Consider the following 14,478-nt stretch of genomic DNA (forward strand, 5'->3'; position numbering starts at 1 on the left):
ACTGTGCCATTGTGAACTTAAATTCTTTGTGTTTTTCAGCTCTGCCTGGAAAGTTCTGTGAACGCCAGGAAAATGGCATTTTTCTTTTTAAAGAAAGCAGAAAACAGTTTAACAGTGATTAATCTTACTGTGTTTTTTGGAAACTGATGGAAAATTTGAGACCTTTCCAGCCTTCATTTTGATTGGAAAAACTTGCAAGATGAAACTCAAAATATGAAATATCTCCTAAAGACATTTTTTAATTTTACGAGCTTCTGAGTTACACCATGTGTTTCATAATGTTAGAATTCATCCATTCATCATTATCATATTAAGAATATTACAGTAACTTGTTACATTGCTTTTCCTACACACGGTTTTCCTCCCTGACTCTAAACACTCAGACCCTACAGGCCCTGATTGCATGCCCTCCCATGTATCACCTGATGAAGTCTATTCCTCTGCATAATGAAACGCAGAGACCATGTACCTCCACACCCATGATAGACAACTTGTGAGTTATGTTTCTGCAAACCGCTAGTGAATTGGATATCAGTATTCTTTGTCAAAATATGTTGAGCTCATCACCCTTGTTTCTCTGACAGTGTGAGGCTGGTAAATGAGTTCAACAACATGCCTGTGCCATCTAAAGCCAAACAGCAAGGTAAGTTGTTAGAAAGCCTATCCAGACACAGTTTTATTTCATTTTCTGTCCACATAACTGATGCGCAATTTGAAATTGTGTCCACAGCTGTTGGTGATAAGGTCATGAAAGACATTCGACCTGGTGTACCTTTTGAACCGACTTACATTTATAGACTCCTCACTCTCATCAAGTCAAGTCTCTCTGAGAAGGTAGGATATGCCACCTCAGGATCTTGTAAATTACAGAATCACTGCAAAACCAGTGTCAAGGTTTTGCTTTTATTTAATGGTCACACTCTTTTAATACACTTCCACTGGAACATACGGTGCTCGAAGGGAATGTTCTTGTTTTTTCAGAAATGCACTTTTTTCGATATGTAGAACAGAATTTGACCACATAGGTGAATAAAGCCAGTTCATGCATCACACATGCTGAATCAATCATGATTCACAGTTTTAATGAATGAAATTACGTAAACCCTAAATGAGACCGTAATCTTTTCCTGTCTGTGATTACATCAATGAACGTCTGTGTATGCACATTGATTTTGAGTCATCAGTGTTTTATTTGACAGGAGGCATTCTTAGTAGTGTGTTTTAATTGGTGATGGTGTCCTCATGCTCTGTTCTCAGGGTCGACAGGAAGATGCGGAGGAGTACCTTGGCTTCACTCTTAATGGATTGCACGAGGAGATGCTGGCATTGAAAAAACTAATCTCGCCTCAGGAAGAGAGTAAGCATGTTTACCACTTATCAAAATCATACCACAAAGCACATAAAGTCTTTATAGATGTTGGCTAATTCAGTTAATCTGTTGCATGTTATTGCCCCTCTGTGTTTTAAAGCTGAAACTCTTAACTTTCTGCATAATCAAACTGCAGCGAAGCAGACGGAAGCATTGAGCTTGTGAAGTTTTAGTAAAACTAACTTCAACCAGTTCAGTAACGGGAACGCCAGTATATTATTTACTGAAGTGATAAAGTTAGATGCCGTTTTCAACTGAACAGGTGTGAAATTTCTCAGCAGAACAGAGTAGCGAATGTGAATGAACTACAATAAACATTTTAAACACACATCACCAAAATGAAACTTACGTACACTTTAATAACAGACATGGATCAATTTGAACCCATGGCAGTGCAAGTGTAAAATCAGCTTTACTGAGCTGACCAGTGATTGGCTGGCTTGGGTTTTTGCCAAGCTAAAGGTTAAATTATTTACATATATAAATACAGGTTAAAGATGCACATTTTGAAAATACTGTTGTTGCATTTGTATAGTCTGATGTGGATTATATAGCTACATCATGTTGAATAATGTTAAACACTGTTTAATGATATTTTTAATCATGCTTTAATGTATATCCACGTTACCATGGGAGCTGTGTTTGTGAATGACAGTCTCCCTTCCTAGGCGTGGTACAGCATATTCTTGCTCTCGTTCAGACAGCGTCTTGTGCTGTTGTCACAAGATGCAGGAATGGAAGAAGGCACATTTGTATTGTTAAAATGAAAACTGGCTTGTTTTGCGATCTAGAGATAGTCTACTGTTTACCACTAGAGCTGCTGTGATTATTTGATTAATCAATTAGTTGATCGACAGAAAATTAATTGGCCGCTATTTTGATAATTGAATAATCATTAAGCAATTTTTCAACCAAAAATGCTGAATATTTGCTGGTTCAAGTCTCTCAAATGTGAGAATTTGTTGCATTTTTTGGTCTTACATTACTGTAAGTTTAATATTTGAGGATTTTGGACCGTTGGTTAGACAAAATAAGACATTTGAGGATGTCACCTTGGACTCCAGGATGTTGTGATGGGTATTTTTCACCATTTTCTGATGTTTTATTGACCAAATGATTAATCGTGAAAATAATCACTAGATTAATTGATAATACACAATTATCGTTAGTTGCAGCTCTATTTCCCTTTATTTACCTTTATTTACCTGTCATATCAGTGCTAATGACTGAAAGGATACACTCCAAAAATTATACTGACACAGATTTTCATTTTTTATTGCAGTTGTTCGGGGCTACCTATTTAAGAACATTGTATCTGTTTGAATCCCCAGAACGTCTTGAGAATTGTTTAAAATGAAACTTGTATCATCTTTTTATCCGTATATCAGTTGAAATACTATTGAATTTCCTGCAAACATTAAACTGAGGTGGGATTCAGGAGAGGAGTTCATTTTCAGCATGCTTCAAGGCAGTTTGAAGCACTTTGGTCACTGGATCTCTAAAGTTTTTTTTTTACTTTCATGTTCATTGAGCAGAAGCTCCTACACCCAACGGGCCAGAGTCTCAGCCAGGTGTGGAGGAAGATGTTGCTGATAAGGAGGAAGAGGGTAGTGAGGATGAGTGGGAGCAAGTTGGCCCCCGAAACAAGACTTCCATTACTCGCCAAGCTGACTTTGTCCGCACTCCAATCACTGACATATTCGGTGGACACATCAGGTACGTTGACAGACTGTTGTGTCAGTGAATGTGGAGGGGTTTTATGGGTTGTTTTTTTTTTTTTTTTTAAATTTTCATGAGCCCTGTGTATATGAAGGAATTATCATGACTTGCGGCCTGTTTTTGACCTCAGTTTATGGTGGCATCACTAATCGGTTTGCCACCAGCCATCTCCAGCTTTTATCCAACTAGCACAACAGTCCGTCAGAATAACAGCCACTGTGGACTCACTGTGGTAAGAAGTCTCGACAGTAAGACGTGGGGCACACATTCACAAACAAAGGTCTTAACTTTCAGACAAATTTGAAAGTTAAGAACCTGTGCAGGCATAGCCTACGTAAATAACATGTTCTATGAGGTTCTGGTCTGGCACAGTCCTGGTCTATACTAGTTGTACAGTGGCTCCAAGGATTATTTTCTCAGAAATGGTTGCAACCAGAGAGAAATGGAATACAGAAGTGTATGTTTACGGAGTGTGGTGTGTACGCCCACTGAGCTTGGCTATAACCCATGGCTTTTTTTGGAGGCTCTTGCAAAAGTAATTTGTTTGTCTTGGGGAATCACTCAGTGAGTTTACATGCACTTAAGTAACTGGGTTGCAGTCGATTTTCTCCTGAAAGCCGATTTCTGAACTGTCACTTAAATGAGAAACCTGGTTTCTGCAATCAGGGTAGGGGATTAAAGCAACCTGGTTTCCCCAGGTAGATTTCTCCTGGAGACGCCAATTACTCTGCCAAATATACAGGTAACCAGGTTTCTAATTGGCTTTTTACAACTATGCATGTGCATAACAAAAGACTACAGACAGGGAAAGCGCAGTGCAGCTGGATGAAAGGAGAGATTGTTACATGGAGTGATGTGTCCTCATATTTAAAATAATTTAATTTGACTGAAAGTACAACAAAGTAGTCTGAACATGTCTAAATAAGTCTGTTTCCACCACTGAAAATGTGCCTGTTGTTCAGACACTTGTGCTGTGAGGAAGTGTCTGCCTGTCTCTCTCACTGCGTTCCAACAAAGACACACACACACACCCAAAAAAAAAAAAGTCAGGAAGCAGCGTCTTCTATCACTAATGGAGTTAAAATCAGTTAGCCACGCTTCCAAAATAAGGTTGCCGGTAGGGGAGAAATCGGGTTACCGTTCTGCTGCATGTATACGCAGATTTGCAGTAACCAGGTTACTAAAGCGCACGCAAACACATTCCGCGATTACCCACGTAACCTAGTTTCTCAGGTTTTTACTGTGCATGTGCACAGTAAAAGACTGTGATTTTCCACAATTCAAGTTTTTTTAGTGGAACTATTCAACCATCAGGAGCAGCCAGGATGTTAGCTGCATTTTCCTTTTTAACTTTTCTGGGTCAGATGTTGCAATCAGGATATGCTTGGAATGATAAATAAAGGTCAGGTCATTTGATGATTCCAACGTCACTTGTTTAATCTTGAGGATCTACAGTATGTAATTATGTTACACTTAAAACAATTTAAAGCCATCAAGTGGTACTTCACAAATTAAGGATTATAAAATTCAACATTTGCAATATAAAGTGTGTATTTACTCAGCAAAGTATGTTATATAAAAAAGTGATTGTTTTGGTATTTGTACTGAAAAGTATCTCACTGGCACTGTTGGTGAAATATTTTAAATTATAACCTGCCATGATGGTAGAAGGCCAAGTCTTACATGTGTTATCTGGTATTTCCTCTGGATATCTTACCCAGTGTTTTGATTCTCTGTCAGATCGGTGGTGTATCAACAGAACTCTAAGGAGTCGGCCACGCTGCAGCCCTTCTTTACCCTGCAGCTGGACATCCAATCAGAGAAGATCCGCACTGTCCAGGAGGCTCTAGAAACCTTGGTGGCACGGGAGTCGGTACAGGGCTACACTTCTAAAACCAAGCAGGAGGTATAAAAAAAGACTTTTAGGTTACATTTATCTTCAGTCACGCTACCACTGGCTCAAATTTTTTATATAAAACCCTGCTCCACTGATGTACTGCTAGTTATCTTATTGTATTTTATTATGTTTTGGAAGCTGTAAAAATGTATCTTGTGCTCAAATAAGATATATTTGATTTACTTCCATCCCTGAATTTTCTTCTCAAAGATTGTATTTGTTTCCTTGGGTCGTCACAAATACTTGTCTTAGAACGGTACAATCAGTAAAGATTAGGTTTCTATTGTACTGGAACAACTGGTACAGCTTTAAAATGGGCAATCTTTATTTTTTATCTTTATCTTTCAACAGATAAACCTATCATTCTGGTCTTTGACTTTTGTCTCTTGCTAAAAGCCCCAAAACAGAGGGATTTATGAGTCACTGCTTTGAAGCTCTTGGGTTTCCAATAAAATGTAACCTCTTGTTCTGTGTTTGTTTTGCTCTCTCTTGTTTAGGAGCTTTTTATTGGGTTTAAGCCTACAGTTATAAATAAATGTGTGAGAGTCTTTGAAAATTGTAACAATGTTGTCTGGGACAAATCTTTCTACTACAATGTGTTCTCTCTAAATGCACATCTGTCTTGTCTTTTTGTCCTTCCTTTTTAGATTGAGATCAGTCGGAGGGTGACTCTGGAAGAGCTGCCCCCTGTGCTGGTGCTCCATCTCAAGAGATTTATTTTTGAAAAGACTGGAGGCTGCCAGAAACTGACCAAGAACATTGATTACCCCGTTGACCTGGAAATTAGCAAAGGTATGGAGTCCACCAGGTGTTCAACTTGGCCCACACAGTCTGGGGGAGGACTGATTACACTGTTACCCATGAACGGTAGAAAGTTGATGACCCAGTTTACCCACATCGACCAAAGACATCTCACTTTGAATTGAACTTTGTATTCAAGATCATTTTGTGATCATCACCAAGCATATGTACATGGGTTTGCATGCAGCAGTCACATTAACGAAGGCCATCCTTTTTATATATTTTTGTAAAGTCAGCTAATCGTGACAGCCTTATTGTGGGTAAGAAACATGTTTACAGGACTCCATTTCCAGTCATAAGAGCTCTTAATCTGGGTCAAGTTAGTAAATCTGCATCAACAGGCTGACAGATAATTAATTCCTTGAGTTGGCCAAATGAAATGCCAGTGTTGGCACGATTTACACTCTGAAAAAGATGGTTCCCTAGAGGAAGATGAATCTTTTTGATGTTCTAAAAGACAGAGTGGTGAGTCTTTCTCTAGGGGAATGATCTGTCTGCTCAGCATGGGAGCAACACATTAAAATGACACAATATTACCGGCATAGCTATGGCAAGATAGCCGTAGACGATCTGTGAGGAATCAGGTTCAGAATGAGTCAAAAAAAAAACAATGTTGCAGAGAGATTTTTAAACCTACATAAATATTTCTTTTCACCATTTTTGCACATTAAAAAAATAATTAAATTATATTTTTGAGACTTAAAATGAAAGTGATATTCCATGTTTTAACCTTGTCAGCCAACCAAAGCTGTTAACAGATCACACTACCTCAGAACAATGTCCCCATCTGAGGTTCAGGCCTCTAGGCTGTATAAAAATGAAAACCCTGTGTCAGCATAAAGGCAAAATTCCCCCCAAACCTGTTAATTTTTCTGCAGTGTAAATCATGAAAGTTCAGCAGCAGAACATGGTGTAAAGACATTCTGTATTTAATTATAATTTAACAGATTGCTTTAGAACGTCTTTTTCTTATCAGTGTATTTTTCAACTATGATTTCCTTTCAGATCTCTTATCCTCTGGAGTGCGGAGCAAAGTTGTGAAAGGCCAAAGAACTTACAGGCTCTTTGCAGGTATGTTTGTGTTTTGTTGCTTATGTACTTTAGTCACATTATTACATCTACTGGAGTGGGTTGTATTTTTACATATTGTCACTGTAATAGTTGTTAATTGAATATGATGTGGATCCTTCATCCACCCATAATAATGCTGCCAAGGGTACTTTAAGAATGCCCGTCCTCTCCTGTGTTGACAGAAGCTCTTCTGTTTGACATCAGTAGGTACTTTCAGATCGTAATAAATCAAACCTTTTTTGGAATATTTCAGTGTTTTGCTGAGTTTTCCAAGTAACACTTCATCCAGCTGGAGGAAAAGCAGTTCGTAATTAATCAGCCTCTGTTTTTCCTCTGCTTTCATTATTGCAAAATTCACAAACGAACATCATAGCTACACTGACCAATGGTTGAGGAGTGTGTTTGCTAAATAAATGAACAAAATGCCAAAACAACCAGCAATAACTGTGATTGATTTAACTGGACTTCTATCCCTCTTTTAGTCCCAGGGCTGAGTTCACTGAGTTTTTTAAAACTTCGTTAAGCTGAAGTGTTTCAAGAAAATAAATGTCACCCCCTGTGAACTAATTAATAAAATGGAAAAGTGAAAGAATCTCTTTATGTGTCAAGTTAAACTCACAACTTTCCTCCTTTTTTTTAAAGGAGTTTAGTCAGTGTTTGTATGCATTATTGTAGCTGTATTGTACAGCATTGGGTTTGTGTCAGTGTTCAGGTAGAAGTCAACAGATTTTTTAAATCAAATTTCCCACACTTACCTGATTTCCTTTTTTCTCCGTCACTCAACTTTGCCAGTTGTCTATCACCATGGGAACAGCGCGACAGGTGGTCATTACACCACGGATGTCTTCCACATTGGTCTTAACGGCTGGCTGCGCATCGACGACCAGACGGTGAAGGTCATCAACCAGTACCAGGTGGTGAAGCAGACTGCAGAGCGCACCGCTTACCTGCTGTACTACCGCCGCGTCGACCTGCTGTAGACACACACATCACACACATCCCGACATATACGCAAGCATCCCCGAATATATTCACAAACACACAATACATACATGCTCAAAAATGCACTCGTTGACAGTACATGTACACATGATACAAACACACACCAAACAAACGAACAGGAACACTGCCCAACTTGTTCTCTTGCAAGATTTTCCTCTTCTTCCCTCCTGTCCCTGCTTTCCTGAGAACCAGCTTTTCCAACACCCTTTTCCTTGTCTCTTGGAAGAAGAGAAACAAGCTGCATTCACGAAGATTTCCCTGTGACTGCTCTCTCTTCTCTGTGCACCACTGCTGTGTTTTTGTTTTTGTTTTGTTTTTTTTCTTTTTGTTTTACTTTAAAAGCAGCAAGGAAGGACTGTTGAATAGATGGAGGTGGGTTTGGGGTACAGGTTTAGGACCCAAGACTCACCTCTGGCTGAGCCCACAGCTTGGCTCAGATAGTGAACAGTGGACTCACACACAGGAAGAACTATCTACCACAGGCTGCAAGTGGACTGCTGGGGTAACTTCTCTTGTTTGGATTACCTTTTTTAAAGGAAATGACATAGAAATATCAGTGTTTGCCTTTTAGTAAGGAGAACTGTTGGCCTAATGAATTTGCAGCAGTTTAAAAGCATATTTGGATTTGCTCTAGTGCATTGAAAAGGCCCAGCACCAGCATTTACAAGTCTCTCCTCCCAAGGCCAGATTGTCTTTTCTGCCACCAACACCAACTCCTCTTCCTCCATTTCCTCACTTTTATGATGCTTTTAAATCTAGGTACAACTTGAGCCATCAAAAACAGGAAATGTGGTACATTAAATGAGAACTGAGCAGCTTCCTTGTTTGAGAGAACCTTGTTATGGTATCTGGGTTTAGATTTAGAAAGACTATCTAAAAAAAACAAAACATTAATGCGCTTTAGAATTTAAGTGATAACAAATAAGCTTCTGTGCACAAAGTATAAACTGATTGATGATTACAATATGACAGGCAAATACATATTTTGCAAATATTTAGACTAAAATGTAAAAAAAAAAGAAAAAAAGATATAAAAAATAAAATCTAGCTGACTGGAAACTTGTTTGGGTCCTAAAGGACTTCGCTAGTTTTTAGACTCAGTTCTTGCACTGGAGAGATGGCAACCAATCAAGACAGATTCCACTGCAAAACCCGCCCTTGTTTACTTTGTACATTTCCTTCTCTTATCCATTCATTCATTTTTATTTTGTCTTTACTTGTTTAAAGGTTCCACCTGTGTATAGGTGGCTTATCAGTGTAGTTTTGAGCCACACCACCCATCTAACCCCCCAACTCAGCAGAAAACGGGGGCTGCCTTAGGTTCAATCTGTGATGTTTTTCCACTCAGTGTACGTGTCTAACCCTAATCAGGCGGAAACTGCAAGTTTAATGTCTGTGATGTGTTAGGGGAATGTACCTGACACCTCTGTATTTACTCTTTTGTGGCTCAGCATTGCCTCCCAGTCGAGGGAAACTGAGTGTTGAGGGGAAAGTGGGACTACATCTGTGCTAAGCTCTGCATAATGACCCCCGGACATGCGCACAAAAGGAGAGTGTTTGCTTTTGTTGAAGATATTGATTTTTGGATCATTCATTCATTGTGATGATTTTTGTTTGTTTGAGCTACTAAAAGATGTTAGTTTTTTTTTTTTTTTTCTTTTTGTCATTGATCATTTATTGGATGTCCCCATGCTCTCGCTCCCTTCAGAAATATGCTTGCATTTGAATTGGTGTTTTTGAAAAGAAATTACACAGGCTAAAGCACAACGATGAATAAAATTGAACTAGTTCTTTGCTTGATATTTATTTCTATTTTGTCATTTTCTCTTTTGTCATGTTTTTCGATCAAGATCCATTTCATTCCAAACACCAGTGTCAGAATCGCAGTATTAACACATAACAAAAAATAATCAGCTCAAGTATTTCTACATGATTATTGATGTGTACTTGAACTTTTTTTTTCTCACAGACTGTCGTCAATTAAAACAAGATACACAGGTGAGAGCAGGTCCCTGTCTGAAGGTGGTTGTCCCACATTTTCCTGCTTCAGATCAAAGAGATAGTGCAGAGTGAAAACATCTATATTTTAATAGAAGGGCATATATTTGAATTAATTTAACATGTCCCTTGTTTGATTGTAAATTCACTGACACTGATTTGTTTGTCCTTTCAATTTGAAATTAAATTAATGTTGGATGTTTTCCAAAATGACACATCAGTTTTAAATTATTTTTAGCCTCTATGTGATATAACATCTTTATGTGATGCATAGTCTCAATTGACTTGTGGGTTTCAAAATCAGAAACCTCTCCCAGATAAACCAAAGGACAGCATTATATTGGCCCTACTGCCTCTCCTGCAATTTATATTCAAACTCTATTTTGCCTTCTCCATCGGAGGTCTTGTTCCACGTCTCGTCACAGTCCACGACTCATTCCACACTGAAAACAGAAGCATGCTGTTTAAGCGGTCAATACATCTTCTAACAATAGTTCAGTTGTGCTGCTGGCTTTGTAATCATTTATGCACAAATTGTGACACTGTTGATTTTTTTTTTTTTTTTCCTCATATTTTCTTTCCCCCTTTTGAAGAATGTTTGGATGTTGGGACTTTGAAACGGACACCTTGAGCTTTCTGTTGTACAGTTTTATCTCAGTCTCTCATGGCTGGTCAGGAAATGTGCTGGTGAAATGCTTCAATAATATCTCTCTTTTCAGTATGTGCTCCTAACACTATTGTCTGCTGGGAATTGTTGGGATATTGACCTAAAAACAAAATCTATACTGTCTTTTAATTTTAAGCCTCCAGCATTCTATTTTGTTTATTGTTCAAATAAAGGATTGTGCAAAAAGCAGTTTGCTAATGAAGTGTAGTCAGAAGACTACTTGGCTTTCTTATGATACTGAAAACATCTGCAGTCTCTTCACCTTGGACTGGCCTACAAAACAATGTGCACAATAAACCAAAACAAAAAAACGATCCACAGAGTCTTGGTCTACCACACACTGCTAATTGGTCTCATGTTCCTGCACGTCAACATATACTATGGTGTAGTATTTGTAGTATGTTATATCTCCCTTCCTGTGGTCTTGCTGGCTGCCTCAGTGCCCAGAGTGATCTTTAGGGCCGTGGCTGAGCTCGCCTCTGTTTGGTTTAATGGGAAGCAGACCCATCATTGAAAAATCTGCCATGTCAGGTTTTTTTCTGCCCTTCGGTATTCCTTACTATTTATTCCTCCCTTACTATAGCTCGGCCATCCACTGAAATGTGGCTTTGCTCTCAAACTTACAATCAAGCGTAGTATTTTTCCATGTTAATGTCAAAAGGCAACTACAAGAACTCTTTCTTTACAGGCCCACAGCATGAAGAGAAAATTACATGTTTAGACACCCACTGATAGACCACCTTTACTCACAAGCGTGTCCTTAAACCATGCTGTAGTGATGATAGTGTATGTTATCCTGCTCCCCAGCTTTTCTTTTCAAGGCTTGGTCTGGTGTTTTGAAACTGCATATTTTTCAACGCAAGTGAGTAATCTTGACGGTCGCAGTGTTGCAGCAATCACATGAAGTGGGCTTTTACAACATGATGCTTTTCTGTAATACTATGTTATTGTGCCATTTTAGGTCATTAAAGTGCCAGGGATCAGAATAATTATTCAGAGTAGAGATGGGCAATCCAGAATTGAGAGCTGTCCTGGGTCAGCAAAGTCAAACCACATGTAGCATCAAGATGAGAACAATGGGGCCCTGTCACATCTGCTCCACAACCAACTCGACCTCTTATGCCTGAGTTGCACTGTGTTGAGTCATGTGTTTTAATAGGCGAGAGACGGCCAATAAACTCTGTACTTTACCAAGCAGTAGCCATCATGGCTCAATATTCAAACGATGCAATAGTAGTGCCTTAATCCAAGGCAACATTTCACCAAATTTTCAACGTGAGATTACAGCATTTTCCTCTCACTCATTTTGACACATTAAACTGGTCACACAAAGCGCTACATGTGACTAATAGTTGGCCAAATCTGGATTTTCCAGCTGCAGGATCCGGCAAAGGTGGCGTTGAGCAGTAAAAAGCCTAAAAACATCCCTTACCAAATCAAATGGTGAAAACAGATGCTATGTCCATGTGTTTCTACTGTGTTAATGGACGTATAGTACATATTACTGATATGATGTTTTCTACCTATAAATCATGGCAGTTACCTCTGCCATGATTGTTGGATGTAACATATCTTCTACTCAAGATGTTAAAAACCACTAAAGCTGCAGTATGCAGTACAAGGTCCTCTGTGCAGCACCCTTATCCTCATTCTTGTGTGCTGGCTTTGAACTTATCTGGCCACCCGTCACATCTTCATACTTGTGGGAGTGATTTTTGTGCATTTCCTGTTCCATTTCAATACACCCACTGCTTGTTTTTATAATCAGCCTCGTACACCATATGGTCTCTTCATTCAGTCTCCCCCAGTTTTTCCCCCCGTTTCATCTCATCTTTATGCGTCTTGTTTAGAAGTTCTGCAGCACTCCAAAGTTTCTAAGGGAAGTAAGCATGGAGTTTCAAGGACCTCAACAAGCCCCTGTCCAAATAAACCAGCTCTCTGCGTTGTGTGCAGAGATCAGGATGTGTGTATGCGGAGCGGATGGTGGTTCCCCTTGAACACTGCAAAAAGAAAAACTAGGCTCCCGCTTCTTGATTATATAATGTCAAAATGTAAACAAAAAAAGATGTTTGAGTTGTGTAATCCCTCTGTTGTCTTCAACTGAGATTAATGCAGAGTTGTGAGTTTCCAGTTTCCACTTGGCTCAGTGTTGGGTTGATGCAGCCGAGTAATGAATAATGTTTCTAAGAAGAAAATCATCCCTTGGGTATTTGAATTCTGTCATCACATCTGACCTACATGATGATAACTAATCTTTATCACACACATACACACTACTCTGGACCAGGAAATGCAGATTGAGGTTTTCTCATCAGGACACTTACAATAAATTATAATCTTGACAATCCACTCATCCACACTCCCGAAATATGGATCATCTTTACACCAGAGTCTGGTTTGGGAAAAAACAGCACAAAACAATTAATGTTCTCATACTCATGATTTACAGTGTGTCAGAAAAGACACCAGTGAGACAGGACGTCTTGGCAATGTGCTTTGAAAGGTCAGCAGTGCTTAAGGAGTTTTCAAATTAATATGATACTGCTGACTGGTATTTGTGAACGGTCTTACCTCAGCCACGAAGACAAAAAACTGTAAAAAAGAGGGTGTACAGTTTTAAAAGATCATGGCAACATACCATACATGCACAGACTAGCACTACAGATCTAGAAGAGGAACTCTTATGGTTTCGTATATTCTTCCATAAAGTTGGGGGACTCACTAGGGAGGGACATACTAAAAATGGTCAAAATGGAAGACAACATAGGCCAAGATATCCTGACTTTTAGTTCCTAATATGGGTCAAGCTCCAAAACCACTTGGTCCTTGATGTTATCATTGCAAAACGATAACATCTTTCATTGGACCCTACTTCCTAAATGCCCTTTCATACCCCACAGGGTTTCCTGACACTGGCTTCCTGTTAAAAGTCAGTGATGATGATGATGAGGATATAATTTTGACATTATCTGGGTTGTTTTCTCAGACTTGACAAAGCTCATCCAGAGCCACACACAACATTATAGAACTGTTTTAACAGGCTGAGTTGTTATGACTAGTAAACTTCATGTGTAAAATCCGTGGAGTGCCCTTTTAAAATCAGAGCGGACCCATAACACTGTAAGGCTCCGCAAAGCTGTAATTTGTGGATGGTCTGCTGCTCTCATTGTCAATGCACAAAAAAACAAAAACAAAACTTGCATAAGGAGTCAAATAATCTTTAATATGGTGTAATCTTTTGCACTTATTTCCTTCATGTGGATGGCTTTATGTTTGGATAATCGATCTGTAACGGTGGCTGTCGCCAACTCAAAAACCATCAGGATCTGATTACATTGTTGTGTAATCGCTGAGGAGAATGGCTTCGTGTCAATTCAACATGATGCACCTGAAGGAGAAAACACTTCCCTCATAAATTCTGAGGCAGACTGCAGACGTTAGGACAGATCTAAATATCATTCACAAGATTTAAAATCTCCATTTAGAGAATCTCTGGATTGTGCCATTACAATCCCAGATGTTCTGCTAAGTGATTAATTGTCTGATATCCCACAATTTACAAACTGTATATCACAAATAATGACTTGTCTGACAGATGGGTGAGTTTCTCTGACGAGGAAGAATGAGGTCAAAATGTGACCCCATGAAGTTACTCTAGATCAGACAGATGAGCTTGATCTTCTAGCTTTTCTTTTCCTCTCTCTAAGAAACAAAATTTTACGGCAAACATCTCACATGAGCTACCCTCTCTAGCATCTCTGTGGGACACTGAAGAAAGAAAGCAGATGCATGATGGGCCAGACTTCCTGTTAAACATGTATTTTGACTGAGTGCAGAGCCCAAACTGGCAGACTCCTTGTGGGAAGACAATCTGTCTGAGGGTTTAGTTGCTGGCCTCCCTTCTGAGTGGCTGTGTTCTTGTAAATATCTGAGATGTTTCAGACAGAAATCAGG

General features: G+C 39.1%; 1 protein-coding gene across 4 annotated transcripts in view; it reads left to right on the forward strand.

Moving 5' to 3' along the window:
• The window catches only part of usp10 (ubiquitin specific peptidase 10), a 26,485-nt gene extending 16,826 nt beyond the window's left edge, over nt 1-9,659 (forward strand). For all 4 annotated transcript variants that reach the window (XM_042418895.1, XM_042418903.1, XM_042418913.1 and 1 more), the window contains 9 exons: nt 384-493; nt 585-643; nt 731-834; nt 1,258-1,357; nt 2,905-3,085; nt 4,829-4,994; nt 5,633-5,777; nt 6,792-6,857; nt 7,650-9,659. In XM_042418895.1, the coding sequence (XP_042274829.1) occupies nt 384-493; nt 585-643; nt 731-834; nt 1,258-1,357; nt 2,905-3,085; nt 4,829-4,994; nt 5,633-5,777; nt 6,792-6,857; nt 7,650-7,837 (1,119 nt within the window). In that variant the 3' untranslated portion in view covers nt 7,838-9,659. The remainder of the gene's footprint in view (nt 1-383; nt 494-584; nt 644-730; nt 835-1,257; nt 1,358-2,904; nt 3,086-4,828; nt 4,995-5,632; nt 5,778-6,791; nt 6,858-7,649) is intronic.
• Nucleotides 9,660-14,478: the final 4,819 nt, after the last annotated feature.

This window comes from Thunnus maccoyii, chromosome 1, assembly GCF_910596095.1.
Source record: "Thunnus maccoyii chromosome 1, fThuMac1.1, whole genome shotgun sequence".
NCBI classification, from domain to species: domain Eukaryota; kingdom Metazoa; phylum Chordata; class Actinopteri; order Scombriformes; family Scombridae; genus Thunnus; species Thunnus maccoyii.